We start from the raw sequence: 25375 nt of genomic DNA on the forward strand, positions 1-25375 counted from the left end.
GGTGGGGGGACATCCCAAGAGCAGACAGGGCAGCATGTGGGAAAGAGCAGGGAGGGGATGATGGACTAGACGTGTGCCCTTGTCCACATGTGCTGACGAGGTACCCATGGTGATAGGCCGGGCAACCAGAGTGACCATGCTGTGCCAACTGCAACTGTGTCCCCTGTGTCCGGCGGCCTCTCTGGAAGACACTGGCTGTCCTCTGGGTTCCCTCTTCTCCCGGCAATAGATCTCGGTCATATGTGTGTCCAGGAAAGAAAAATGCCACTGAGGGCTGAGCGCCTATGCTGAACACTCCAACAGTCTTGCCTGGTGTTTGGGGACCAGATTTTGACACACTTGAGGCTGCCGCAGCCTCAGGGATGGAAAACGGGGAAGAATCGGCACAGACACCTCTGAAAAATCCTGTGACAGGGCTTCTGGAAGCTGTGGAGCAGGCCATGTGATTCCATCCTGTAGATGCTGTGTCGTGGGGCAGATGTCAGCCAGGGCCAGCCAGGGCCATCTGTCACATGTCCTTATTACTTAAGGGGGACTCTGGTTTTGATGAAGTTGCTTTACCTTCTTACTGCTTTCAACCCCATTGGGTCTACCTTCTGCTTCGTGGCCAGCTGCTCAGATCTGTGGCACTTTCTTCACTTTGACCTAGGCCCTGCTGATTCCTGCCTGTGAGGCCACCCCGTTTTCCCGTCCTCCAGCCTCCCACAGCCCCCGCCTAAGGTTCTCATGCCTGGGTCCTGCCTCGGTTCCGATCAGGCCCTGCAGGCCCTTCCTTCCCCCTGGGCAGAGCCCCCTGGGATGGGGTGGTAGGGGCTCTGAATGTTGACTTATATGGCAACAAAGGACTTCGCAGATGTGAGTAGGTGAAGGGTGGTGAGCTGGGGGCACTACCTTAAATTGTCTGGGAGGACTGTAATGCAGTCACATGTATGAGTTCATGGAAAACTTCAAAAAGTTCATGGAAAGACTTGTATTTTAATTCTTTCACAGACTTTCTGAATTGCCCTGGTGTATTTTTATAGGAGGGAGGCAGAGGGAGAATTAACACAGAAGAGGTGGCCACATGACCACGGAGGCAGACTGGAATGCTGCAGCCACAAGCCCAGGAACACCATGGCTGGCACCACCAGCAGCTGGGAGACACGAGAAAGGACCACCCCCCTCCCCCACCACCACCCCGGAGCTGCTGATTGAGTGCGCCCTGTGGCACCTTGATTTGGGGAATCTGGCCTCTAGAACTGTGGAAGGATCCATTTCTATTGTTTTAAGCCACCAAATTTGTGGTCATTTGTTACAGCAGCCTCAGGAAATGAATACGAATGGGAAAGTCAAGGATTCCAGAAAGAAATGTGCGGACCCAAGGCCTGGCATAGCCCTTAGCAGCTGCCCTGTCCTCAGGACCCGGCCACTCGGGGTTCCCTGGGCCTGAACATATAGCCTCTCCTCCACCTGGGGTGGGATGGGAGAGCCACACCTGCTAAGGACATGGGTGCCTTTGGCCCGGTTATTATTAGTTGTTTAAAACCAAGGACAAACATGATTATCAGGTGCTATTTTTACAGCAGCAACAAACCTGTGCCTGTGGGAAAAAACGTGCCAGCACCCACCTGCGTGGGAAAGCCACACTGGCAGCACCTTTGTCTTGTGCGCTTAGGTGTTGGGGACGCACGTGCTCTGGAAGGTCACAGCTGCCTGAGCCTTTAAAACCCTGGCAGGATGCACATTCCTGTGTGGAGACTCTGAGCCCAGCAGCACCGCAAGGGCCTCAGCTGCGTTTCTTCAGAGACCACCCTTCACAACTAAGCAGCACAAGGAGAAATTGTTATCAAAGAGTATTCCGGACTCTTGGCAAGATTCCCATCATCTACATAGACATCACCAGGTGAGCGCCAGGCCCGGAGGTCCCTCAGAGCCCCTCCAGGTGACCAGCCGGTCCCAGAGCAGGGAGGACGGCTATGTCCCACCAACAGGGCACAGGTCTCCTCAGGCATATAGGCCTGGCTGCCTCTGGCTGGTATCTCTCACACAAGTGAGGACATGGGGGTCCTCTACTTGGCACTGAGTGTCTGGCTCTGAATACTGTGGCGGGAGGGTTTCGAGGGTGTGACAGTGTATTTATATACTGGTTTTCGTCCACGGTTCCCGGGTCATGCTACTCTCTGACCTTCTGCGCTCCTTTCCCCTGCTCCTCCTCCTTGAGGCAGGGAATTCTCTGACCTACTTTGGCTGATTGTAGGTCACAAGACCCCCATTTCAGGAGGGTCCCTGCCCCATGCTCAGGTGGACGGAATGCTGCACAGAGAGGCCGAGAAGAACCTGAGCAGACAGGCCTTGCTGGGTTTCCTCACGCAGGCTGTTGGTGTTAGATCAGACCCTTTCTGTCCTGTCACATTTCTACATGGTTGTCCTCACTTCAGTCATGCCTATGTCATGAAGCTTCCTGGAGGGCGGCGCCCCAGAGAGAGTGTGGAAGCTCCGTGCCCCTTCCCCATACCTCACCCCAGGAGTCTCTTCATCTGTGTCCTTAGTAATATCCTTTATAATACACTGGTAAGCATCTTTCCCTGAGTTCTGTGAGCCCTCCTAGCAAACTGAACCCAAAGGGAGTTGTGGGAACCCCAATTTATAGCCAGTTGGTCAGAAGCACAGGTAAAACCACCTGGGGCTTGCGACTGGCATTAGAAGCGATGGGGGTTGGGGGCAGTCTTGGGGCCTGAGTCCTCAGCCTGTGGGATCTGACACTATCTCCAGGCAGACAGTGTTGGAATTGAATTGGAGGACACGCAACTGGTGTCCGTGGCAGAACTGCTGGCTTTGTTGCTGGAGAGAAAGACCCACATGTTGGTCACAAAGTCAGAAGTCTGCTGCGTTGGTGGTTGCTGCTGATGAGAACAGAGGAAAAGGTAGTTTCAGTTCTTCCCGTTGATCAGCTGGTTTCCCCAAGTTCCAGCACAGCCCATGAAGACAGCTCATCTGCCCAGCTGGTCTCTGGGGGGCTACGGTAAGGGTGACAGGGCGCTGCTGTCTTGCTCCATGTCCCTGTGACTCTCACCCCCAGGATGAGGGCCTTGAGGCTGATGGGGGTGCTGCTCACCCTGGCCAGGCTGCTGCAGGTGGCCTTGGGCCTGAGCATCGCAGCCTTCAACATCCAGACTTTTGGGGTGACGAAGATGTCCAATGCCACCCTCTCCAACTACATTGTGCAGGTAAGTCCAGGGTGGCCTATCCCGGAGGGAAGAGGAAGCCTGGGGGTGGGCATTGAGTGCCTCTGGTCTCAGCCCTCATCCATCAGGGCCAGCCCGGTTCTCTTCACTGCCACGTGGGCAGCAGGAATCCAAGCAGGAGCACAGGCTGAGGCATAACTGTGCCGGCAGCACCCACCGTCTGGCCAGGTCCTGGGAAACTTGGCCCTGTTCAGTTCTACTGTGGTCCCACCCCCAGATTCTGAGCCACTACGACATCGCCCTTGTCCAAGAGGTCAGAGACAGCCAGCTGATAGCTGTGGGGAAGCTGCTGGACGAACTGAATCAGTGCGTGTGCAGGGCCCTGGGGATAGTGCCATGGGTGGAGCCTGTTGTCAGCAGCCAGAGGGGCCCCTCTGTGAGCCCCTGACCCGGACCTTTTGTTTCCTCTGCCCAGGGCTGCACCAAACACCTATCACTATGTGGTCAGTGAGCCACTGGGCCGCAACAGCTACAAGGAGCGCTACCTCTTTGTGTACAGGTAAAGCCTGGGCTGACCTGGCCATGACCGCAGGGCCCCAGCCACAGGAGAGAGGCCTGTGTCTGCACCTCCAGTGGCACCAGAAGGCTGGGGTGGTCTAGAGTACCCAGTTAGTCCCTCCCTCACCCAGGAGGACGCCAGCAGAGCAGAGGTAGCAATTTGTCCTACAGGGCAAGAATCCAAAGCCTCAGAGCAGGGTCTGGGTTGAAGACAAACCACCCCAAGGGGTGACCAGGGTGGCTGGCCCCAGGTCTTTCCCACAGCCTGTGGAAAGGCAGGAGATCATAGGTGGGCTGGGGCCCGAGGGCGGTGGGTCCCATGGTGCCCGAGCACAGACCCACCCCTCCTGCTGCCCAGCCAGCAAGGGGAGCCAGGTGGGGGCAGCTCCCCAGCCCAGGTTCACCACCTCCGGTTGGCTCCCCCAGGCCTGACCAGGTGTCCGTGCTGGACAGCTACTACTACGATGACGGCTGTGAGCCCTGTGGGAATGACACCTTCAGCCGAGAACCGGCCGTGGTCAAGTTCTCCTCCCCGTTCACGCGTGAGTGCTGCTGCCTGCCTGGGCCCACGTGGCGGTGCTGTCCCCTGCCGCCAGGGCTTTGGTTTCCATTCAAATTGCTTAGGAAAATGCCCTTCGTCCCTGCCTGATGGCACAGCTGGGCCTGGGTTGTCCCCAACACACACACAGAAGGGCTGTGTCTCCTTAGAGGTCAGCGAGTTTGCCATAGTGCCCCTGCATGCGGCCCCCTCTGACGCGGTGGCTGAGATCGATGCTCTCTATGATGTCTACCTGGACGTCCAGCAGAAGTGGGACATGGAGGTGAGGCCCTCCCAGGGACAGTGGGTTCCCACAGCCCCATCAGTTCCTGGGCCAACAGGCATGGGTCTCCTGGCAGGACGTCATACTGATGGGTGACTTCAATGCTGGCTGCAGTTACGTGACCTCCTCCCAGTGGTCCTCCATCCGCCTGCGCACCAACCCCGCCTTCCAGTGGCTGATTCCCGACACCGCTGACACCACAGTTTCGTCCACACACTGTGCCTATGACAGGTGAGCAAGCCTGAGTGCCCAGGCTCAGGGTGATGTGGGGGGTGCCTCCAGCACAGCCTTGAGGTGTAGCTCCAGCTTCAGAACCCATCGCCAAGACCTCCCTACCCCTCGTCCTCCTGGGCTGTAGTCAATCCACTTGGGAAATGGAATAAAAAGAGCATGTGTCTTAGAGTTTGGGAAAAGCCCCTTTAGTGATAAAAGGTGTGGCAGCACCGTGGCTTCTCCAGTGGTGGTAGTTGTTCTCTCCTGAAGGGCTGTAGGCATGCAGGTCCGTGGTGAGGTCTGGGGGTGCTGGGCAGCTTCAGGGGCTGCAGGGCCAGGACAGAGGGAATCTCTCTCTTGTCCCCACACACTGCAGGATTGTCGTTGCTGGAGCTCTGCTGCAAGGTGCTGTTGTCACTGACTCGGCCACTCCCTTCAACTTCCAGGCTGCGTATGGACTGAGTGACCAAATGGTGTGTGTCCTTCCTTTACAGGTGTTGGTTCAAACAGGGGACCAGGACCCTGGAGCTTAGTGAGATCTGGGCCCCTGGGCTTTTGAACAGGCCACAGCCTGGACGTCCCGCAGCCTAGGTTCAAGGCCTGACACTGCCAGCCTCAGGGATTTACCTGTGTTGGCCTCCCCACACCCTTCCCTCCCTCAGGCTGCTTCTACCGCGGCCCTGCGCTTGCTCACATTTCCCTGCAGGCCCGAGCCATCAGTGACCACTACCCGGTGGAGGTGATGCTGCAGAGGGCCTGACGCAAACAGCACAGTGACCTTGCCCCATGGTAGGTGCTATCACAGGGGCCTGTACAAATGTGGCTCCAAGCACAGGGCCCGTGCCCCCTCCTCACCCAACCACCAGGGCAGGTAGAGCTTCAGGAAGAGACCTGAAAACAGCTACTTCGTGTGACCCTCACTGCCAGCAGCTGCACAGTGCCAGCGTGGGTTGTGTCACGCAGCACCCTCCCTTCTCAGAGCCTGGACAAAAGGCCTAACATATAGCTTTAAGAAGTCCCTTTTAATTCAGGTAAATAAAGCTCAGGCAGGTGGTCTTCAACTCTGGGGTCCAGTTCTTGCTCCCTGCCATCAGCGCCTCTCCAGGGCCTTAGCGAGCAGGTCATTCAGGCGGCCCACCATCTGCCTGGGGTCGTCCACGAGGCCAGCCGCTATCATGGCGTTCTCATAGATCTGAAGGGTATGGGTAGAAACTGTTAGCAAAACGCAGAGGGAAGGAGAGAGAGCTTCTCCTTTAAACATAGGATGTTAGAGGAAATGGGCTGCTCATCTCGCTCACCTGGTCAGCCAGTAGCTGGGCCAGGTCGGGCTCACTCTTCCTCAGCTTATCGAGCTTCTTGATCAGCGTGTGCCTGCAACACAGAAACAGCCAGAAAAGTCAGCTTGGGCCTAGGTGCCACCACCCAGCACGGGGGCCTCCACCTTCCAGTCACCACTCAGACACTGGGATTAGTAGAACATCTTAAGTGCAATAGGTCTGTCCAGTATTAAATAAGATATAAAAATGAGATGTAAATGATCATTTACAGATAATGTGATTATAAGAAGGTACTTCAAAAAGTTCATGGAAAAATAGAATTGAAAGATGACACGAAGGGCCGAGCCCATGGTGCACTCGGGAGAGTGCAGTGCTGGGAGCGCAGCAGTGCTCCCGCCGCAGGTTCGGATCCTATATAGGGATGACCGGTGCGCTCACAGCGCTCACTGGCTGAGTGCGGTGCGGCCGGTCTCAAAAAGGACAAAAAAAAAAGAAAGATGACACGAATCTTTCCATGAACTTAAGACCCCTTGTATACCAGAAAACCCAAGAGAATCAGTTAAGAGTTTCAATATTCTGGCACCTGCCAGCTGCCAAAAAAAAATGTTTCAATATTAGAGAATGCAACAAGGTGGCCAAGAACCCAAATTAAACACCATAAAGAGACAAAAAAGAGCTTAATATATGAAGACTTGTGCTGGTTCTTGGATAACAGATCATAAATAAAAGTAAAATGTTCCCAAATTAATCCATAAATTTCATATGGTTCCTTTATATATTATATTAAAATTTTTCTTTTGTACCTAAACAATCTAATATGAAACTCATACCAAAAAATAAACATAGAATAGCCAAGAAAAGAGGGGGAAGAAGTCCCAGATGTTGAAACATATTATAAAGCTCTGGAATTAAGACAGTTCAGTTCTGGGAAGTGAGAAGCCAAACAGCTCAGCACAACATGGTGAAAAACACATTAACAGGCCCCAATACAAATGGAAATTTAGTATCAGACAAGGACAGCATTTCACAGAAGAATGAGAAGACAGATTTCTCACTCAACAGTATTAGGATAACTGGTCAGCCATCCAGAAAACAAACTGGAATCCTACCTTATTCCTTAGACTAAAATAAATTCCAGTGGGATCAAACATTAAATGTAAAAATTAAAAGCATAATACTAGAAGAAAACATGAAAGAAATGTTTTATAATCTGAAAGGGGAAAGCCTTTCCAAGCAAAATACAAACCCAGAAGCCAAAAAGAAAAGAATGATAAATTTAGCTACATAAAAATTATTTTCTGGGGTTGGCTGGTTAGCTCAGTTGGTTAGAGCAGGGTATGGATAACACCAAGGTCCGAGGTTCAATCTCTGTTACCGGCCTGCTGCCAAAAAAAAAATATTTTCTGCATAGGAAAAAATATACAGTGTTCAACCTCACTCATAAGAAAACTAAGGGGAAGAACTCACTTGCTAAATAAAAGGCTTGTGGGAAAGCTAAGTGGTTAAGCCTTCTCGGTAAAGGCAAAGACAGGCAATCAGAACAGACACACGTGTGTGTGGACACCTGACACTAGACAATACAGAAGGCAACAAGGATCACTTGGGGGAGAATCTATTTATACAATAACGGGGTGGGGACAATTGGGTTTTCTTAAGTGTAATTGGGTTTTCTTGCACCTCCCCCCATAGAACTAAATACAGATGGATTAAAACCAACATGAAAGCCCAAAACCATATAGGTTTTAGAAAGAAATGCAAGAGAATAAATTCATGACATCGGTGACAGAGAAAGATTTCTTAAACAAGACCCAAAATGCATCTAACAGATTGATAGATTTGATTATATTAAAATTAGGAACTTCTACTCATTAAAAGAGGCCTTAGGGCAGGAGAAAGGACAGAGTAGGAAAAGACATTTGCAACTGATAAAGGACATGTGAAGAACTATGAATCAATAGAAAATCCAGCAGGAAAAGAGACATGTCTGCCAGAGAGCCAAGCCCGAGGCCAGTACACGTATGAAAATGGACTCAGCCTTGTCAGCCATCAAGAACCTGGGGGTTCTCAGATCTGCTGGGAGGCGGGGAAGGGCAACATCCTCACTCTGGAAGCAGCCAGCACTGCCTGGGCCCGTGAGGATGTACAGCAGTGTCACTGATGGTTTACACCTTGGAGAAACCCACCGTGCACCAGACATGTGGACAAGAACCTTGTTCTTAGTAGCTCCAAACTGCAAACTACCCACTGCCAGTCAGAACAGACGGCTGAATGAACTGTGCTAAGGGCAGTGGCACAATGAATACCATTCAGCTACGAAAACAAACACACCACAGCCACCCTGCTGTGGATTCAATGTTCCCCCCCAAAAACTCACATTGAAGCTTGATCCCCAGTGTGGCAGTGTTGAGAGGTGGGGCATTTAGGAGGTGACTGGATCACGTATTAATGGCTTAAAGGGTTATCGTGAGAGTGGAACTGGTGGCTTTATAAGAGGGAGACCTGAGCAAGCACGCTCCTGCCCCCTTGCCATGTGACACCCTGAGCCACCTTGGAACTGCAGAGTCCCCACCAGGAAGAAGGCCCTCACCAGATGTGCCCCTTCAACCTTGGGCTTCTCAACCTCCAGAATAGTAAGAAATAAATGTCTTTTATTTATAAATCACCCAGTTTCAGGTATTCTGTTACAGGCAACAGAAAACAGGCTAAGACAAGTCCTCAGCACAGATGGTCTCTCACTTGCCAAGTGAAAAACGTGCCAGTGCAAAAAGAACACATGCCATATAACATCATATAACATCCAAAACAGGACTTGTTTAAGGCTAGCACACAGCCAGCAAAACCATACAGCAGAGTGCGGGGGGTGATCAATCACCATAAGTTGGGTCTGCGGCTAACCTCTGAGGACAGAATACTAGTGGGGAAATGTGGGGAGACTCGGGGAGGTGTCTGGCGGCCAGCAAGGTTGAGTTTTAATAAACTTCACATGGGTACAGTTTAAAGTTAAACCTCATAAATGTTAATTCCATGGGGGTTCTCTTCATTAATCCTAATCCCACTGTACGTAAGCTAAAAGCACTTTCCTCAGGTGTTATATTCCTCAGTGAAGGAAGAACACCTCTCGCACACAACTTTTGAGACCCCTGGCAGGTCGGAGCAGGAACCGTCCAGCACCCAGGCCTCACCGGGGGTTGATCTCCAGTGTGGGCTGCAGGAGCTGTGCACGCTCCTCCTGGGTCCGGGCCAGCTGCTGCATGCGCAGGAAATGCCGGGCGGCCCCCATCTCCAGCACGGTGACCATGGCAGGGTGGGTGTCCAGTCGAAGAGTCACCTGCAAGCAGCCGGGGCCTGGGGTGAGAGGGGCACGAGATGGGAGGGGCCTGAACTGCTGCCCCACAAGAAATTGCTGAAGCCTGGGTGGGACTCCATCCTCCTCCCCAAAGCCACCAGTTTCTACTGTCTCAACCAGCTGTGAAGGTCTACCTTGTCTGGCGCTGTTTTCATCTGGTCCTCCACAGGTCCCTGCCAAGTCTACACTCAGATCCCCAGTGCTGGCCACAGGGCCTGCCTCAAGGCAGGTCTCTCTCTGAATGCCTGAGCCCTGTGCAGCCTTCACTCTCCCCACTGCATAGGGACTTCTCCACCTTCATGTATCACCAAATCTGCCTTTTCTCGCAGAGCGTCCAGCTCCTAGGAGCTGCTGCCTTCCCCTCCGCCCACCCGCGGGCTCGGGCCTACCGACCCAAGGCCAGAGAATCTGCCTGCCCAGCTGCGATCACTATATCCCAGGTTCCCCGCGCCCAGCTCTGGTTCGAGTCCAGGGCTCCATGGTCAGGCTGTGTGACCCTGGGAAGTTCCTGTGCCTTGTTTCCTCACCACAGACTGGCCCGTAGGTGACCTGGGGCCTCAGGAGTTAGCATTTGCAAAGCAGGGACAGGGCACCGCTGTGGAAGGACATTCCGACCTGGAAACCTGTCTGCCTGGCTTGCCTCTGGCTGCTACCCACTCGGGACTCCTCCTCATGTGCCCTCTGCTGTCTCCGGGCCCTGTCTGAGCCCACCCTCCTCTGGGCTTGGCCGCCCACCCTGCACACCTGCCTCTCCCTTGGGGCCACTCCTGGACATGTCCCTGAGCCAGCAACCCTGCACAGGTCACCCTTCTCTGCTGGCATGTCTTTTTTTCCCAGCTCAGAGCCCGCCGAGAACCTCCCACCAAGAACCCATGTGAGAGGGTAAGCTCTGTGAGGCTGGGGGCACATCTCTTCTTTGGATCCCCCATGTCTTCAGCCACTGCAGCCCCTACAGAGTCTGGACCAGGATGGCCCCAGGACAGCCCGCTGGGGATCCTTCTCTGCTTCTATCAACTAGCCAGGCCCTCAACTGCTGAGGCTGTTCCTACCTGCTCTGCAACATGGGGATATGGGGACGAGACCTGTCTTTCCCACCTCAGCAGCACTACTAGGCAACCCGTGACTGCACACGTGTGCAGGAACAGGGACACATGGCCACACACGGTTGCAGGAGCAGACACCCGCATAGTCTCTACCTCCTCTACCGCTGCTCGACTGATGTGCACCAGGTCAGTAACCCAGGGCTGGCAAGTTGGCAGCTGGTTGGTAGCACTGATGGCCATGGTGGCCGATGAAGGTCTCACCTTCACGTTGGCAACGCGTGACCCCAGGGCATTTCTCATCCAGGCCATCAGCTCCTCTGTCTCCTTCTCAGACAGGCACTCGCCGGCTACAGGAGAGCAGATGTGAGCGACTCAGGGGCTTCTCCACAGCCCCAGCTCCAGGGGCCGAAAAAGTCAGCCTAGTGGCTCTCTCCGCCCCTCCCACCTGCCAGGACAGACACAGAAGCCACCAAAATGCCTTTCGTCTAAAATTAACACCTTAGGGGCCAAGCCCGTGGCGCACTTAGGAGAGTGCGGCGCTGGGAGCGCAGCAGCACTCCCACCGCGGGTTCGGATCCTATATAGGGATGACCGGTGCGCTCACAGCACTCACTGGCTGAGCGTGGTGTGTCCGGTCTCAAAAAGGACAAAAAATAAATTAAATTAAATTAAATTAAATTAACACCTTAGGAGGACGCGCTGGGTTGCCTGAGGCCCATGCAATTTGGTTAGGGCTTTTATTTTTACATATTTTTTCTGGTGGCTGGCTGGTCTGGGGATCCAAACCCGTGTGCTCTAACCAACTGAGCTAAACGAACGGCCCCCAAGTTAGGGCTTTTTAAAAAAAAGACAATTGCGACTCTGGTAGGCAGCCTGGTCAACTGCAGAAGTGTGCTGTGGAAGGAGCACTAGAGAGACCTCTGGGATCGAAACAGGGAGACATTTTGCATTAACCATTAAGATGTTCTCAACAGCTTCTTCCACAGCTGGTGACCCCAGATCCAAGTGAGAAAGAACCCCATGTAAAGCCACTGCTGCAGCACAGGAGAGGGCCTGTGGCAAGTGAGCGTCAGCCCCTGGCCCCGCCTGGCTTCAACTGCACCCCAGGCCAGGCTGCCACAGACTGGCCCTGTGCCCTGGAGAGCAGGAAGGGAGCCGACCTGGGGACCCATCCTCAAACTTCTCCTCCTTGTAGTGATCAACGACGATGTCCGTCTCCACAGAGATCAGCTTCTTCTTGTCAAATTCACGAAGGTGCAGCAGGGTCAGCTCATCAAACTGCTCATAGCAGAACAGAACCTGTGGGTATCCCAGGAGGTCTCCATCAGCTCAGGGACGTCTCCATCCACGAAGGATAGGACATAGGAGATGACAGGGCTACAGGAGCCACACGGTGACTCATGGGAGACACCAGGGTTCCTGGACCTTACTGATATGGTTAGCTCATCAGATGGTTCTGAGGGAGGCCCTGGCTCGGCACTGGAAACACTCTGTTTAGGAAGAAGCCATGTGTGCCCTCCTAGGGAGCCCAGAGCCCTGACCCATGCTGCACAGCCCTCCTGGTGGTGGCATGTCCAGCCACCTTCCACTAAGCACAGCGCTGAGCAGCTCAGGGTCCTCCCTCGGACCCTGCCAGTGCCCTGCCCTGGTTCCGTTGGGGAGCTGAGCACAGGGAGGCCTGGCCTGCGCTCACCCACCTCCATGTGCTTCTGCTTCATGGCTTCGTAGTAGGGTGAGTGCTCAGCCAGGTGGCGGCTGGGGGCGCACAGGTAATAGATGTTGCGGGTGCCGGCCTGCATGCGACCTGCATAGTCTGTGAGGCTGGTCAGCTGCCCGGCGGGCAATGCCGAGGACTCGTAGCGCAGCAACTTCGCTATGTCCTCCTAGAGACAGACAGAAGGCAGGTCACTGCTCGGAGCGCCACCTGGCCAGCTGGGCACAGACCCGCTGGAACCTGTGCAGCCCAGCTCTTTGGGCTGGCTCCAGCCCTTGGGGGCTGTGGTGGTCTCTTTGGCAGAGTCCGAGACAGGCCTTGCTCTGCTCATGAGGTCCCACCTCCAGAGGATGGGGAGTCGGACAGTACCTTCTATCCCAGGTGGCCCAGGGCCTCCTGTAGGGAGAGCCGCGCACTCTGCATCCGGGCAGAGGCCAGGCCCCATCCATGGCAGACCCTGCTCCTAGACCCAGCGTCTTCCCTGTGTCTTCAGTACAGACCCTGCCCCTAGTGGACACGTGTGCAGGGATGTGGAATCCTGCACATCCCAGCTTCCTCACAGCCAGCTGTGGTGGGTGACTGGCTCTGGCCAGTGGCATATAAGTGAAAGCGAGATTTGGAAAAGGGGCTCCTCCTCCTCTCTGTCAGCTGAATGCAAATGTGACCGCTGGTGCCCACCTGGGTTCAGTGGGGCTGCGTGGGAAGGATGCAGGAGCGGCAGCAAGCTAGGGGCCTGGTCCCTGATGCCGACAGCCCGGACACTGCATTATCCAAGCCACTGTCACCTGGGATGATCACAGGCACAGAAGAGTGGTGCAGAGTGCAGGAACGTGAGGACTGGCCACGAGAGCACCCAGGGATAGGTCTGAGCGAGGTGCTATGACTGGGACTCGAGGTGGACAAAAGCAGACACAGAGAGGGAAGAACCAGGGTCTGGGAAACACCCAGCAAGGCCCATCTACCTCCAGATGCGAGGACCTGCACACGTGCACATGCAACACGGCCCCCACTGATGGACACAGACACGTGCAACAAGTGGGTGTTTACAGAGCACTCGGACAAGTCTCTGGCCCTCAGAGAAGACAACCTAGTGCCGTAACTAAAAAGACCAGCCAGAATGAACGGAGAGTCCAGCAGGCATAAGCTGCTAGAGTCTGTGGGCCACCAGGGGCAGGATGAGGCCAGAGGAAGAGCAGTTGAGGCCTTCCTCAGTGCCCACCCCACCCTCCTCCCCAGGCCTGAAGCAGCCTCCTCGGGACCCCAAACGTTCGATAGCCCTCCTTTGCCTGCTGCTGTTTGGGGGAAAGACAACGGGGGCCGTGATGAAGACAAACAGTGCCAGCACTGGGGGCTGCTTTTGGGGCGGGGCTCCCTCAGGGGGTGAAAATGTTCTGGAATTTGATGGTGGAGGCTGCATAACACTGTGGATGTACTAAATGCCACTGAATATACTTTAAATGGGTGGATATTATGAATTTCATGGTACGTGAATTATATCTCAATAAAAAACATCCAAAAATGTTTATGGAACAAATGTGTCATTTTTCAGCAATTAACTGTTTGGTTAACTATTGGCCCCAATGGCATAATTTTAAGGGATTTCTATTAACTATATAATGAATATCCCCAAACACAACTACACTTCCCCCTCCTATCTGGGAAATCAGATACCCTGGCCTGCTCTTTCTGTGGTCTCCCCAGGCCTACAACACCCTCTGAGAGGAGACAGAGCACACGCCCCCTTCCTGCCAGCCTCAGGGGCTAGGGTGTCAGAGGGTGCTGAGGCCAGCCCTTCAGCTAAGAGCTCAGTGTCACGGGTCAAGGGTAAGGCTGCGCCCAGGACATGCGCTGGGCCCACTGCATCCACTGGCAGAGACCAGAGGACCAGCATTCCGTCTCCTGACCCCAACACCAGTGGTCGCAGCAGCCAGCTGTCCCCTTGTCACATCCAGGGAAGCCAGCAGTGTTCCCCATAGCCCTGGGGCCATGACAGAGCAGAGAAAGGCCTAGAAGCCCCATCCCTACCTTAACCTCCTGCTCGGCAGTGGTCACGATGCCCTCCCTCATGAACAAGCCATAATCTTCAAAAAACTTTGTATATTTCTCAGCATCTTTTTTACTCTGGTCAACGAAGAATTTTATTAGCCTCTTCTGTAAAACATCCCGAAGTTTCCTACAGAACAGAAATTCATTTAACACAGACAGGCAACTCCTGTGAAATACGAACTGAAAGGACATGAAAAAATGTTCTACCCCATAAATAATCAAAGAAACGAAAACAGCAACATACCATTTGAGTCCAAACTGAGAAAGACTGAGCAGAAAGGAAGGGCAACCCTCGGCAATCGCTGGTTAGGAGGCAGCACAGCAAGGTGCACGCACCCCTTGAGGCGGGACGGGGAAGTGACTCCCCACCCTGGGAGGACCACCCAGTGACCAGTAGATGTCACTGCCCTGTGTGTGGGTTGTCCAGTGACAGAAATTACACCTTAGGAAATAATCACGAGTACACCAAGCCTGATGAACCAGGATTTCACTGTGGCGCATAAATATGAGACAACTATGAACAATCTTAGTGACAGGTTAAAATGAATGACACAATAACTGCATGGCCATCAAAAATCGTGTCTTTTTTTTTTTTCCTTTTTGTCTTTTTTCGTGACCGGTAACGGGATCACAACCCTCGGTGTCGCGCCCGCACCGCGCTCAACCAGTGAGCAGACCGGTCTCTATATGGGATCTGAACCCTCGGCGGGAGCACCGCACTCTACCGAGTGCGCCACCAGGCTGGCCCCAAAAATCGTGTCTTCTGATAATCTTCAAGGACACAAGAGTGTGCCCATGTTGAAAGAAAAACCAGAAAAATCCTAATATGGGTCAATTACAGTGCCCATAGTGCATCTGTGTATGCAAGGGCTGTATATTCTACATGTACATCATAATTTTCCATCTTAGGATCACTTTTGTATGTACTATCCATGTACATTCTAATTTGGGATTTATACTAGACTATATTCATACTACAAATCTTCAAAATTGGGATTTTATGGACCAGGATGCTTACTATAGTGTTATTTAATGGCCTAAAAATATGAGCAACTTTATTAGTAGGATTAGGGGCATTTTTATTTCCTTCTTAATATCTTACCTCTCCTTTAAGAGGTAAAATTACAATGTATTCCTGCAACAGCCCAGTGTAGGGGACAATAATGTCTAAAATGCATGTAAGCTTTTCCTCCTCCACTCCCGCCATGAATGACTCAGTGCATCAGCCACAGGGCAGGACAGAATGGGCAAGCATCCACACTGTGGAGGGGGAGCCTCAGCAGCCGAGGATGGGGTACAGGGCCCAGGTTGGGGTGACCCTGGCATGGCCTGTCAGAGCCCAAAGACCCCAGATGAGGGAGTCCAGGCTAGGCGTACAAGCAGACAGGAAGAAGGCAGTGGCAATGGCAGATTGGCGACATGGAGGGGGTTGGTCAAATATGTAAATATGTGAAGAATAATGAGAGGCAGATTTCTCACATCAAAAGGGAGTTTCAAACATGGAAAAAGGGCAAGACTAGAACCTCCCGTGGAACTCGATTGGTTTTGGAGGTCTTGGTGTGAACTCGATAATGCAGACATAAACACGCCTGCAGGTGTACGTACGTACACCAACCCACGTGTGCATGCAGTCTACGCTAGAAGCCGTGACACCCCGACAGAAACGGGCAGCCCTGGTGCCCACATCTTGGCTCCTAAACACCATCCTCCACTAAAGCAGCCAGGGCTCCCTTAAGAAGTGAGAACTTCCAGGGCTATGAAAAGCAGCAAAACACAAGACGCACCTAGCACACCTTATGCCAGGCAAAATGCTCGAAGTACGCAGCACCTGTCAGAAGGGACAGTTGTCAGCCTGATGGGGCTCCTGCGGGCCACAGTGGGGACAGCTTGAGCATCAAAATAAATAATGATAGCAACAGATTATAACCCCTTGAATAAAATGGAAAATCAGTCTATGCAAATAAGTTATAAATATTATAAACATAAAACTTAAATATTGTAAGTAAATGAATACATTGAAGGACTGGTGAAGAATGTGACATTTACATAGCTTCAAGATACCACCCCGCAAAATGTTTATGAATTACAAAGGGGAAAGGAGTAAATTCCCATGGAGAAGTTTGGCAGACACCCTCGTAACCCAGTGTTAAAGTGAACATCGCCAGTGATGGGACAGATCACTTTCATAGGAAAAACAAGCCAGGAAGTGAAGTTTTTTTTTTTTTTTTTTTTTTTTTTTTTTTTATTCTCACCATTTTAAAGTATGCAATTCAGTAGCATTTAGTACAGTCACAATGTTAAGCAACCCCCACCACTATCAAATTCTAGAACATTTTTTTTTTTTGTCTTTTTTCCGTGTCCGGCAACGGATCGCAACCCTCAGTGTTGCCCCCGTACCGGACCGGGGACCGGCAACGGGATTGCAACCCTCGGTGTTGCTCCCGCGCCTCGCTCAGCCAGTGAGCGGGAGCCGGTCTGTATGTGGGATCTGAACCCTCGGACGGGAGCGCTGCCGCACTTCCCAAGCGGCGCACTATCCAGTGCGCCACCGGGCCGGCCCAGGAAGTGAAGTTTTGCATGAAGATTATCTGTGAGCCTGGAACCATCCAGGGCACGTCAAGGATGCTGACAGTGTCCTGAGTTGGCACTGCCAGCGGGGGGGTGCCACCTCTACGTAGAGCCTGGCCACCGCGCTGGGTTGTGGTCAGAGAGCCCTATTGTGGGCGTGGCTGGAAAGGGCTGGCTCACTCTGGCTCTATAGCACCCCCTTCCTAGACTCCAGCCTCAGAGGTCACCAGCCATTCCCAAATTCTTCTGGACCTGGGACTGAGCTGCTTGAGGATGTGCCTTAGACCCCGCCCCTCAGGCGTGGCTGCCCCACCTTCACGTCTGCCCTAAGCTCCTGGAAGCCCAGCCCTGGGCCCTCTCTGGCAGCCAAGCCAGGCCACTGAGAGGCTTTGTCCTCTGTAGGAGCCCAACTCCCCGCTTCCTGGGGCTCACCTGATGAGAGCACTCTCCTGCAGGAGCTCCCGGCTTAGGTTCAGGGGGATGTCCTCGCTGTCCACCACACCTGAGGGGGTGCAGAGCAGATCAGGGTCTCCCTGTGCCCGCAGCCCTGTCCCCCTTCCTCTGAGCCAACCTCAGCCACCGCTTGGTCCTCCACGTTCTCAACTGGACCTTCATCTTCACAGCCCAGCCTTAAATCAACCACATGTGATAAGAGGGAAGAGGCAGGACAAGGCAGGCTGAGCTTCCTCTAAGCCCGTTTCCCAGAATCAGAGCACACCAGAGCACAGAGCACAGAGCACAGAGGTGTGATCTGATGGCAGGCCAGGCAGCCCCTGCACCCATCTGACACCCGGAAAATGACACGCTGGGGTTTATGTTAACAACTGTAACTGTAACTGTGGATAGCTTGTGCCTTTGTGTGCTAAGATGATACAAAGGTTTAAATCCAACACAATTCATGTATAAATCTGAGACTTGTAATATTTCTAAACACTGAAAAAGCTCAGTTTAAATACCTCTTTGCACCCCTCAAATCAACCAGGCCAAGGTGGAGGCAAGGACGCTTCCCTGTGAAGCCCGGGACTGCTCCCCACATGGCCACTCTGTAAAGGTGGCCACATGCCCAGCCAGTGCTGCAGCTGCACCCCACGCATCAAAGGTGGCCTCTGAGAGCAAGATCAGTAGGTGCTTTAGAAGTGTGGTCGGCAACATGGGCCACACGGGAAGCCACTTGGGGGCACAGGGCTAACAGTCCATGCTGCTGAGCATGGGGGACCACCGTACCTCGGACGAAGCGCAGCCACTTGGGCAGGATGTCCGTGGCCTTGGTCTGGATGAGGACTTTGCGGCTGTACAGTGCAATGCTGGAGCCCAGCTCACGGCTCACATCAAACATGGACGGTTTCTGGGGGCAAGGAAAGGACAGCGTCAGGCAACAATGGCAGAAACCCCCTCAGCTGCAGGAGCAGAACTAAGAGCAGGGTTCCGAAAGCCCACCCTTCCCCAGGCCAGCCTAGGGCTGACAGGTGTGGGGCAGATGTGACAAATCCAGAGGACAAGGAAGGCCAGGAGACTGTCCCCGTACCCACCCCTTGCGCCCTCCACCCTGTCTGCTCTGGCGGAAGCCTGAAGTCCAGGGAGGACAGCCAGACGACACCCCACACCACAGCTCTGCAGCGGATCGGGTGGCTGCTTCCCCAACCCACTCCCTACAGAGGACGTAAAAAATGAAGACTTCCCCGTGCACTCAGCTAAAACCTTGCTCTGGGTCAGGGGCCAGAAAACCAGAGCTCACAGGCCAGGTGTGGTCCACTGTGCATCTCTGTGTAGCCTAAAAATGATTTTTATATTTTTAAAGGGTTGGAAAAAAATTTTTAAAAGGCATGTTTCATGACATGTGAAACATATATTAAATTCACATTTTGGTGTATACAAAGTTCACGTAGGTAAGGTCCAAACCATGGCCTGCAAAGCTGGAACCAGACACTGGCTGGCCCTCATGGAATGTGCCTGCTGATCCCTGTTCTACCTTAGAGCTTCACAGCCTGTAACTGCATAATGTTACCTGGGATCTTGTTAAAATGTGCACTCTGCTCGGGCCACACTTGGGACAGTGAGGACCAAGCACAGCTCTTCCCAAAATGGGCATTAATGCATGAGGGACGTTACCAGGGTTCCAGTCCCACAAAGGCAGGAAAGCCTGGGTTCTTTTGGCAGGGGGGATGGAGGGGCCGCTGGCTGATACAGGAATCCAAACCCTTGATCTTGGTGTTACAAGGCTGCTCTCTAATCAGCTGAGCTAATTGGCCAGCCCAAGGCTGGGTTTTAAGCCCTGAGCAGGTTTTACTGCAGGCCTTGTCAGAGCTTCAACATGCGAATGTGAACCATGAACCGTGAGAGTCTGCGGGGACAAGCAGGAGCATGCGGAGTCCACCAAGGCAGCCGACCCACCACAGACCCCTCACAGAACTGCCACACAACCCAGCCATGCACCGCCTTATGGCTAAGTGAGTACAGGCAGCTGCTCTGAGGGCCCCTCCCTGGACACCCGGAGCTGACACCCGGAGCCAGCACCCGGTCTACCGACCCCAGGCCCACACCTGCAAGGCCAACCCCTCTGCTCCATGCTAAAAGACATCACAGAAAACATTCTCTCATTGTGCATGACTCAGTGAGACAGAAAAAATCTGTTCGCCATCCAGAGGCATCAGTTTCTCCTTTGCTCCATGCTGCCGAGTCAGCTGTGTGATGTGTTTGCCCTGAGCCGTCCCCATTTGGGCAAAGTGCTGCCAATGCTGAACTGCAAGGGGGGGGGGGGGGGGGGGGGAGGGTGCCTGCTCCAGGGGGCAGCGGAGGCCACTGAGCAGCCCCAGCACCCAGGGCCAGGCTGGGGCCTGAGCGCCTCACCGTCTCGGGCACATAGAAGATGCTCCGGATGTTGAGTGGCGCGTCCGTCTTGTAGTGCAGGGTGTAGCGGGGCTGGTCATAAGCCTGAGCGATATAACGGTAGAAGTCCTCGTGCTGCCCCTCACTGATATCTTTGGGCTCCATCATCCAGATGGCCTGGATGTGATCAACAGGGGGCATCGTGTTTAAAACATGTCTTCCCGATGACTGTGTAGAGCTGAGCTACTGGAGCACAGGCTCCCAGACTGGCCTCCTGGGACACGGAGTGGTGGTCTCAGGGGCAGACCCCCCCCCGCCACACACACACCATCTCCAGCCCCACCCACACCAGCACTGGCGGGGCTGGGGGTGGGGAATGAAAAGGAGACACACAAAAGGCTCTGGAGCAAGTGCCCTCCCCAGGACAGTATGTCTGGAAGGGCCACCCAGGAGGACGACCTGAGGGCGCCCGCGAAGGGTAACAAACGCTGCCTGTCAGTGGGGAGATAAACACAGCATGGCCGTGCACACAGTGGAATGCTACTCAGCCGAGAAAAGGACGGAAGCACTGAGACGTGCCACCCATAGCTGAACCTTGACGTCATGCTCAGTGAAAGCAGCCAGTCATCAAAGACCGTGTACTGTGTGATCCCATTTGTGTGAAACATCCAGAATAGAAATATCAACAGACCAAAAGGAGACTGGTTGCCTGTGGGGGCAGATCAAATGGAAAGTGCCAAATGGGATGGGGGGGCTTTTTGGGGTGATGAAAATGTTCTAAAAATGACTGTGGTGGTGACCACACAACTCTGCAAATACTGAAGACCACTGAACCATATGCGAAACAGGTGAACCGTATGGTGTGGGAATTACTCCTCAACGAGCCTGACCTCAGGCGGCAGGTGCGCATGGACTGGTGTGGTGGGGGTGGGGACCCTGCCTGTGCCCTGTGACTCTGGACAGTGCCACCCAGGCTCACTGCTACCCCCCACCCTGAAGTGTGCACGTTTTTCTCCATGGCTGGCTGAATCCTTCAAGCAGCTCAGGGTCTCACCTGCAAAGTATTAATGCGCCTTCCATTAAGGTACAAAGGGAAGCTGACAAAGTTACTATACTTTGTTACCACATCTGGAAGAGAAAAGAAACAACGACAAATACAGAAACTTCTAGAAACAATAGCTTTGATCTGGCTCCAGGGTGAGCACAGCCTGCTGGGAAGGGAATTCCATGCTGTGTCCTTTTCACAAGTGCAGAAACCAGGGTGCAGCAGGTTCCCGTCCCCCCTGCCTAGTCGCACAGTGATCCCTGGAGGCCCAATCCACTGCGAGACTGTGAGGCCTTCTCGTGGCAGAAATACAGATTAATGGGCTAACAGTGAATGCCGGAAAGTGCTCAGCACCTTTGATGAGTATTCAGAAGGACAGGGAAGGAGAAAAGCAAACACAGAGTGCCACCTCCCTCTGGCTCTCCAGGAGGCCTGGGCCCAGAAGGCCCCACCAGGCAGGCCAGGGCCAAGGGCTGCCATCGTCTCACAACATGACTTTGCCAAACCCACCAAGTTGCTAAAGCCTAAGGGCTCCACAAAGAGATGAAGAGAACAAAACCTGAGTATGCCAGCACAGCCTGGCTTCCAGCTCCACGGCACAGAGCCGGCAGGAATTGTGTCCAACACAGACCTAGCGGTCACCCCCAGAAGCCCAGCCCTCTCCCAGGTCCCGCAGCAGCTCGGCCTCTCACAGCTCTGCCCACAAGTCCCTCATCCGGGTGGAATCTAGTAAAACATGCTAGCAGGAGACTGGCCTAGCTGGCCACCACACATGTCCCTGGAGCCGAGCCCAGGGCCCAGGCTCCCACTCACCTCGAACCCGGGCCTCGCTGGTGAACTCTCTGCAGTCTGCCTTGAGGTGGACGATTATTTTTGTCCCGGTTCTAACTCCTGAAGCTTCAGCAATTTCAAACACTCCAGAGCTAAGACACACAAGGAAAAGGAAAAGCCAGTTCCACGTGTCACTGCCTACAAAATCTCATCCAGCAAAGTCAGTCACCTTTCCTTAAGATCTTCACAAGGACAGCCCAAACCAACATGAAGGCAGGGAACAGAAGTGCCCGTCTCTGACCCCAGCAGAGCCCCTCAGGCCACCACTGTGGGTGGGGTGCAGAGCGCTGTGGGGTGTGGGGCATTCCGGCTCCCTCAGGGCTCCTCTGCCTACCCTCTAGGAGAACCTCCTGGGCTTATATTACCAGAAGGCAGGCCCAGCGGCACGGGTGGGGCCTTGCCAGCCCCGAACCAGCACCAGACGCCTGGGGGAAAACAGTCCAGGTCCTATGCTGTTTCTGATTTTCTGGCAGAGGCCAACTGCCCCTTTAGAGGAGCAGAAACCATTTCAGAAGTGCAGGAAGACGGGACGGACCCCAGACAGGGCCTTGCTGATACGTGGGCCCATTCACTCTGAACACTGCTTTCATGGAATTTATGGAAATCTTAGTTTTGACTGAGAGGAGATGAGCTATGCTCCAGCCAGGCCTCCTCTCTGGCTGGGCTACTAGACACAGTCAGCAAAGTATAACTCATAAATGAAGCTTTGAGCCTACTGAAAAAAAATGCTTAAATTTGGCTAAGGTACTGTTCTCCTCAAACATAGTCTGAAGTTTTTTTGGAACATCCACCTGTTCAACCACGTGCATACTGCAGAACCAGTCTCTGAGAGAGCACACCTCAGCCTGGCTGGCATGGAGCCGGGAGTAGCCTGCTCTCTGCCCTGGGGGAGCTCCCACAGAAGGAAAGCCAGAGGAGGCCACTTGCAGAGGCAGAACAGGAGAAAGGCCTGTGCTGTAGCCAAACCACTAAAGGAAGGAGCTAGGTCTGGGACGGGGCCGAGCATTCCAGAGCACAACACCTGGTGACCAACCACGTGGGACCGCACAGACACCGCAGGCCAGGTGGAGCTGTAAAAGTCACTGGCTCCCCAAAGCTGGAGAGTCAAACTTCATGTAAAAAGCCCAGAAAATATCCATTTTTATTTTCTGAAGAAAGTCTAATTCTTTCCAAACTCAGTGGGTAACTGGCTCAGTTGAATTCCAATTTGTACATCAGGTGACACTGGGCGGCAAGCGCTCCCAGGATGCGGACAGTCCTATGTGGGATAGGCCCGCTCCCCACTCACCCGTCTGAGAGCCACTGGTAACCCAGGCTCCCCGGGGCTGCCGCGCGGGAGTAGACCTCCACCCTGTCAGCTACCATGAAGGCCGAGTAGAAGCCCACTCCAAACTGCCCGATGATCTTGCTGCTGGCCTCGGCCTGGTTCTGCAGCGCTTCCAGAAAGGCCTATGGGGCAAAGGTTGGTCAGAGGAAGGACTCCCCTCCTTCCCCAAAAGCACAGACACCATGACTTCCTGTGAATGTTGCCCTAGCACATGCTGATATCTCATTCAGTCCTTGAAACCACCACCTAAAGCACTTGTCCACTAGCCCCATCTTATACACAGAGAGCCAAGGCACAGACAGGTGAAGCAACCTGCCCAGGAACCCAACTGGCAACATGGCCTGGGTCGATATGCAGGTGCTGCCTGTTGTAAACAAGCAGGTCCCAGCCCCAGGGGTGGAGAAAGAGGCAGCGCATCCTGAATGTTTGGACCCTACAGATCAGTCAGTTAGGGAGTAGACGCTTCTACATCTGTCTTCTGCATAATGACTGCGAGATTCTAAGCTTTGTGGGACAATAGTACAAACCAAATACATGCTTCTACACAGTGTTCCATGACACTTAATTATTCTAATGTCATAAAATTTCCTCAGATTAACTTAACTAAAATGCACACGCTCACTGCTTTGACCAGCACTGTTCAATACGATGTCCTGCAATGGTGGAAATGTTCTACATCTGCCAGGTCCACCATGGCAGCTGCTGACACATTTGGCTGTTGAACACTTGAAATGTGGCTAGTGCAATTGAGGAACTGAATTTTAAATTTAATTTTAATATGTTTAAATTTAAACAGCCACATGTCACTAGTGGTTACTGTACGGAAGAGCACAGACTATCCTTGAGAGAAATATAACAAAAAACTTTAATGGGGGGAAAGTCACACTTATAGTAGTTTTTTAAACGTAGAAGTTTCTGTGAATCACCGAGGACCAGCAGCTGCACTGTTTTCACACAACTGGCAGCAAGCGCCCACAGGTACCACTTTGCCTAACAAAACCAAATGGGAGAGCACTCAGTCAGCAAGGGGAGACACCACAGCTGCTAAGGGCCATGGGCTTCAGCCTGGGGTTGGTACAGACGCTGCTGAGGAGGAAGACTTGACCGGCCACATCAAGGCTTCCCACTGTGGGCTTCAAAGTCACGCCAGCAGCCAAACCATGCCCCTGATGCTGGCTTGTCCCCATAAAGCAGTCTGACAAGAACCATCACACTTACAGATGTCAAGGCCCGAGCTTATTCTAGGGAATGGTAATGTCTGAGAGGAACGGAACTCATCTCTGTGGACCTCTTCCTGCCACGCCCGTGCAGCCCAGGGAGTCACTGAGGGAAGACTTTGCAGGAGAGCGCAAGACGCAAAAGGCACGTTCTGGACTCAGAATGACTGCCTTTGAGCCTACGGTCTGCCGGTTTCTAGCTATGGACAAAGTACCTGTTTCAGTCTCTTCATCTATAAACTGAGAATGCTAACAGAAACTATCTCAAGGTCCCTGTGATGCTAAACTGAAATGATGTCATCAAGGGTCCCCCCACAGTGCCCACTGCACGGGACACACCTGATCACGTTTTTACCTAATCTGGCATTCAAGGCACCCTTACCTGAACCCTTGCACCAGAGGAAGAGGCAAGGCAGGGAATGTGCTCACCTTTGACCCTGATCTGGCGATCGTCCCCAGGTTGGATACCAGCTCTTCTTGTGTCATCCCGATGCCAGTGTCCTGAGGAGAAAGACACTCTAAGTGCCAAGGCACTGGCACCTGGGGAATGGGGTGAGGTGCGTGGACACCCCAGGGGCTCAAATGGCATCAGTGACAATGGCCAGACAGGACCAGGAAAGCAACACCATGTGCTCCCCAGAAAAACTAATTCCTCTCACATGGACCCTGCCACACCAGAGAAAACCAGAGGGATAGGAGAGCAGAAGGTTTGTTTATTAAAAACCATCCTGAGAAGAAAATATTAAGTCGGCAATGTATAGGAAAAAGTACAACTCCTCCATCCCCAAGATTTCGCCTCGTCAACACCTTCTCCCTGGTTTGGTTCTTTAGGTCACCTGCTTCCTCCTTTGATGGCTCCATTGATCCAGTGGAACAATCTGGTTTAAGAGAATACAAACTGTAGGAGGCATGCGTCAAGAGTGCAGCTCCGCAGTGACGGCCTAACCCCTGCTGCCACAGGAAAAGCAGGGACAGAGTGACGGTCTCCTGCCTCTTGGCCAGCACCTCTCCTGGAGTGCTAATACCTCTCACTTGGGAGCCCCAGATCCTTCTGGTCCTGTTGCAAGCTGCTGCAGTCTGAATGCTGGTGTCCCCCAGAATTCATATGTTGAAAGCTAACCCCAAGGCCATGCTGTTAGGAGGTGGGGACCTTGGGAAGTGATCAGGTCATGGGGGTGGAGCCTTATGAATGACATAATGGCTGTGTAAAAGAGCCTGATGGAGCTCATTTACTCCTCCACCAAGTAAGGACACAGAGAAGGCGCCATCTATGAGGAACAGGCCCTCACCAGACACTGCTGGCGCCTTGGTCTTGAACTTCCCCGTCTCTAGAACTGTGAGCAATACACTTCTGATGTTTATAAGTTACCCAATCTAAG

General features: G+C 53.2%; 2 protein-coding genes across 2 annotated transcripts in view; one reads left to right on the forward strand and one right to left on the reverse strand.

The window, feature by feature from the left end:
• Positions 1-3059: 3059 nt before the first annotated feature.
• On the forward strand, positions 3060-5516 carry DNASE1 (deoxyribonuclease I). The gene is made up of 8 exons (XM_008578336.1): positions 3060-3206; positions 3442-3530; positions 3640-3723; positions 4149-4264; positions 4431-4543; positions 4620-4774; positions 5133-5229; positions 5463-5516. Exons 1-8 carry the CDS (start codon positions 3060-3062, stop codon positions 5514-5516), a joined length of 855 nt encoding a protein of 284 aa, XP_008576558.1.
• A 243-nt stretch (positions 5517-5759) lies between these two features.
• TRAP1 (TNF receptor-associated protein 1) overlaps positions 5760-25375 on the reverse strand; it is a 28273-nt gene continuing 8657 nt past the window's right edge. Inside the window, exons 5-18 of the mRNA XM_008578337.1 lie at positions 24426-24497; positions 22741-22901; positions 21435-21544; positions 20631-20704; positions 19598-19753; positions 17975-18095; positions 17183-17252; positions 14162-14309; positions 12120-12305; positions 11583-11721; positions 10684-10769; positions 9216-9361; positions 6055-6127; positions 5760-5948 (exon numbers count right to left, since the gene is read on the reverse strand). Coding sequence (XP_008576559.1) covers positions 5847-5948; positions 6055-6127; positions 9216-9361; positions 10684-10769; positions 11583-11721; positions 12120-12305; positions 14162-14309; positions 17183-17252; positions 17975-18095; positions 19598-19753; positions 20631-20704; positions 21435-21544; positions 22741-22901; positions 24426-24497 — 1644 coding nt within the window. The 3' untranslated portion in view covers positions 5760-5846. The remainder of the gene's footprint in view (positions 5949-6054; positions 6128-9215; positions 9362-10683; positions 10770-11582; positions 11722-12119; positions 12306-14161; positions 14310-17182; positions 17253-17974; positions 18096-19597; positions 19754-20630; positions 20705-21434; positions 21545-22740; positions 22902-24425; positions 24498-25375) is intronic.

Source organism: Galeopterus variegatus, unplaced genomic scaffold (genome assembly GCF_000696425.1).
Source record: "Galeopterus variegatus unplaced genomic scaffold, G_variegatus-3.0.2 Scaffold1664, whole genome shotgun sequence".
In the NCBI taxonomy this organism is placed as follows: domain Eukaryota; kingdom Metazoa; phylum Chordata; class Mammalia; order Dermoptera; family Cynocephalidae; genus Galeopterus; species Galeopterus variegatus.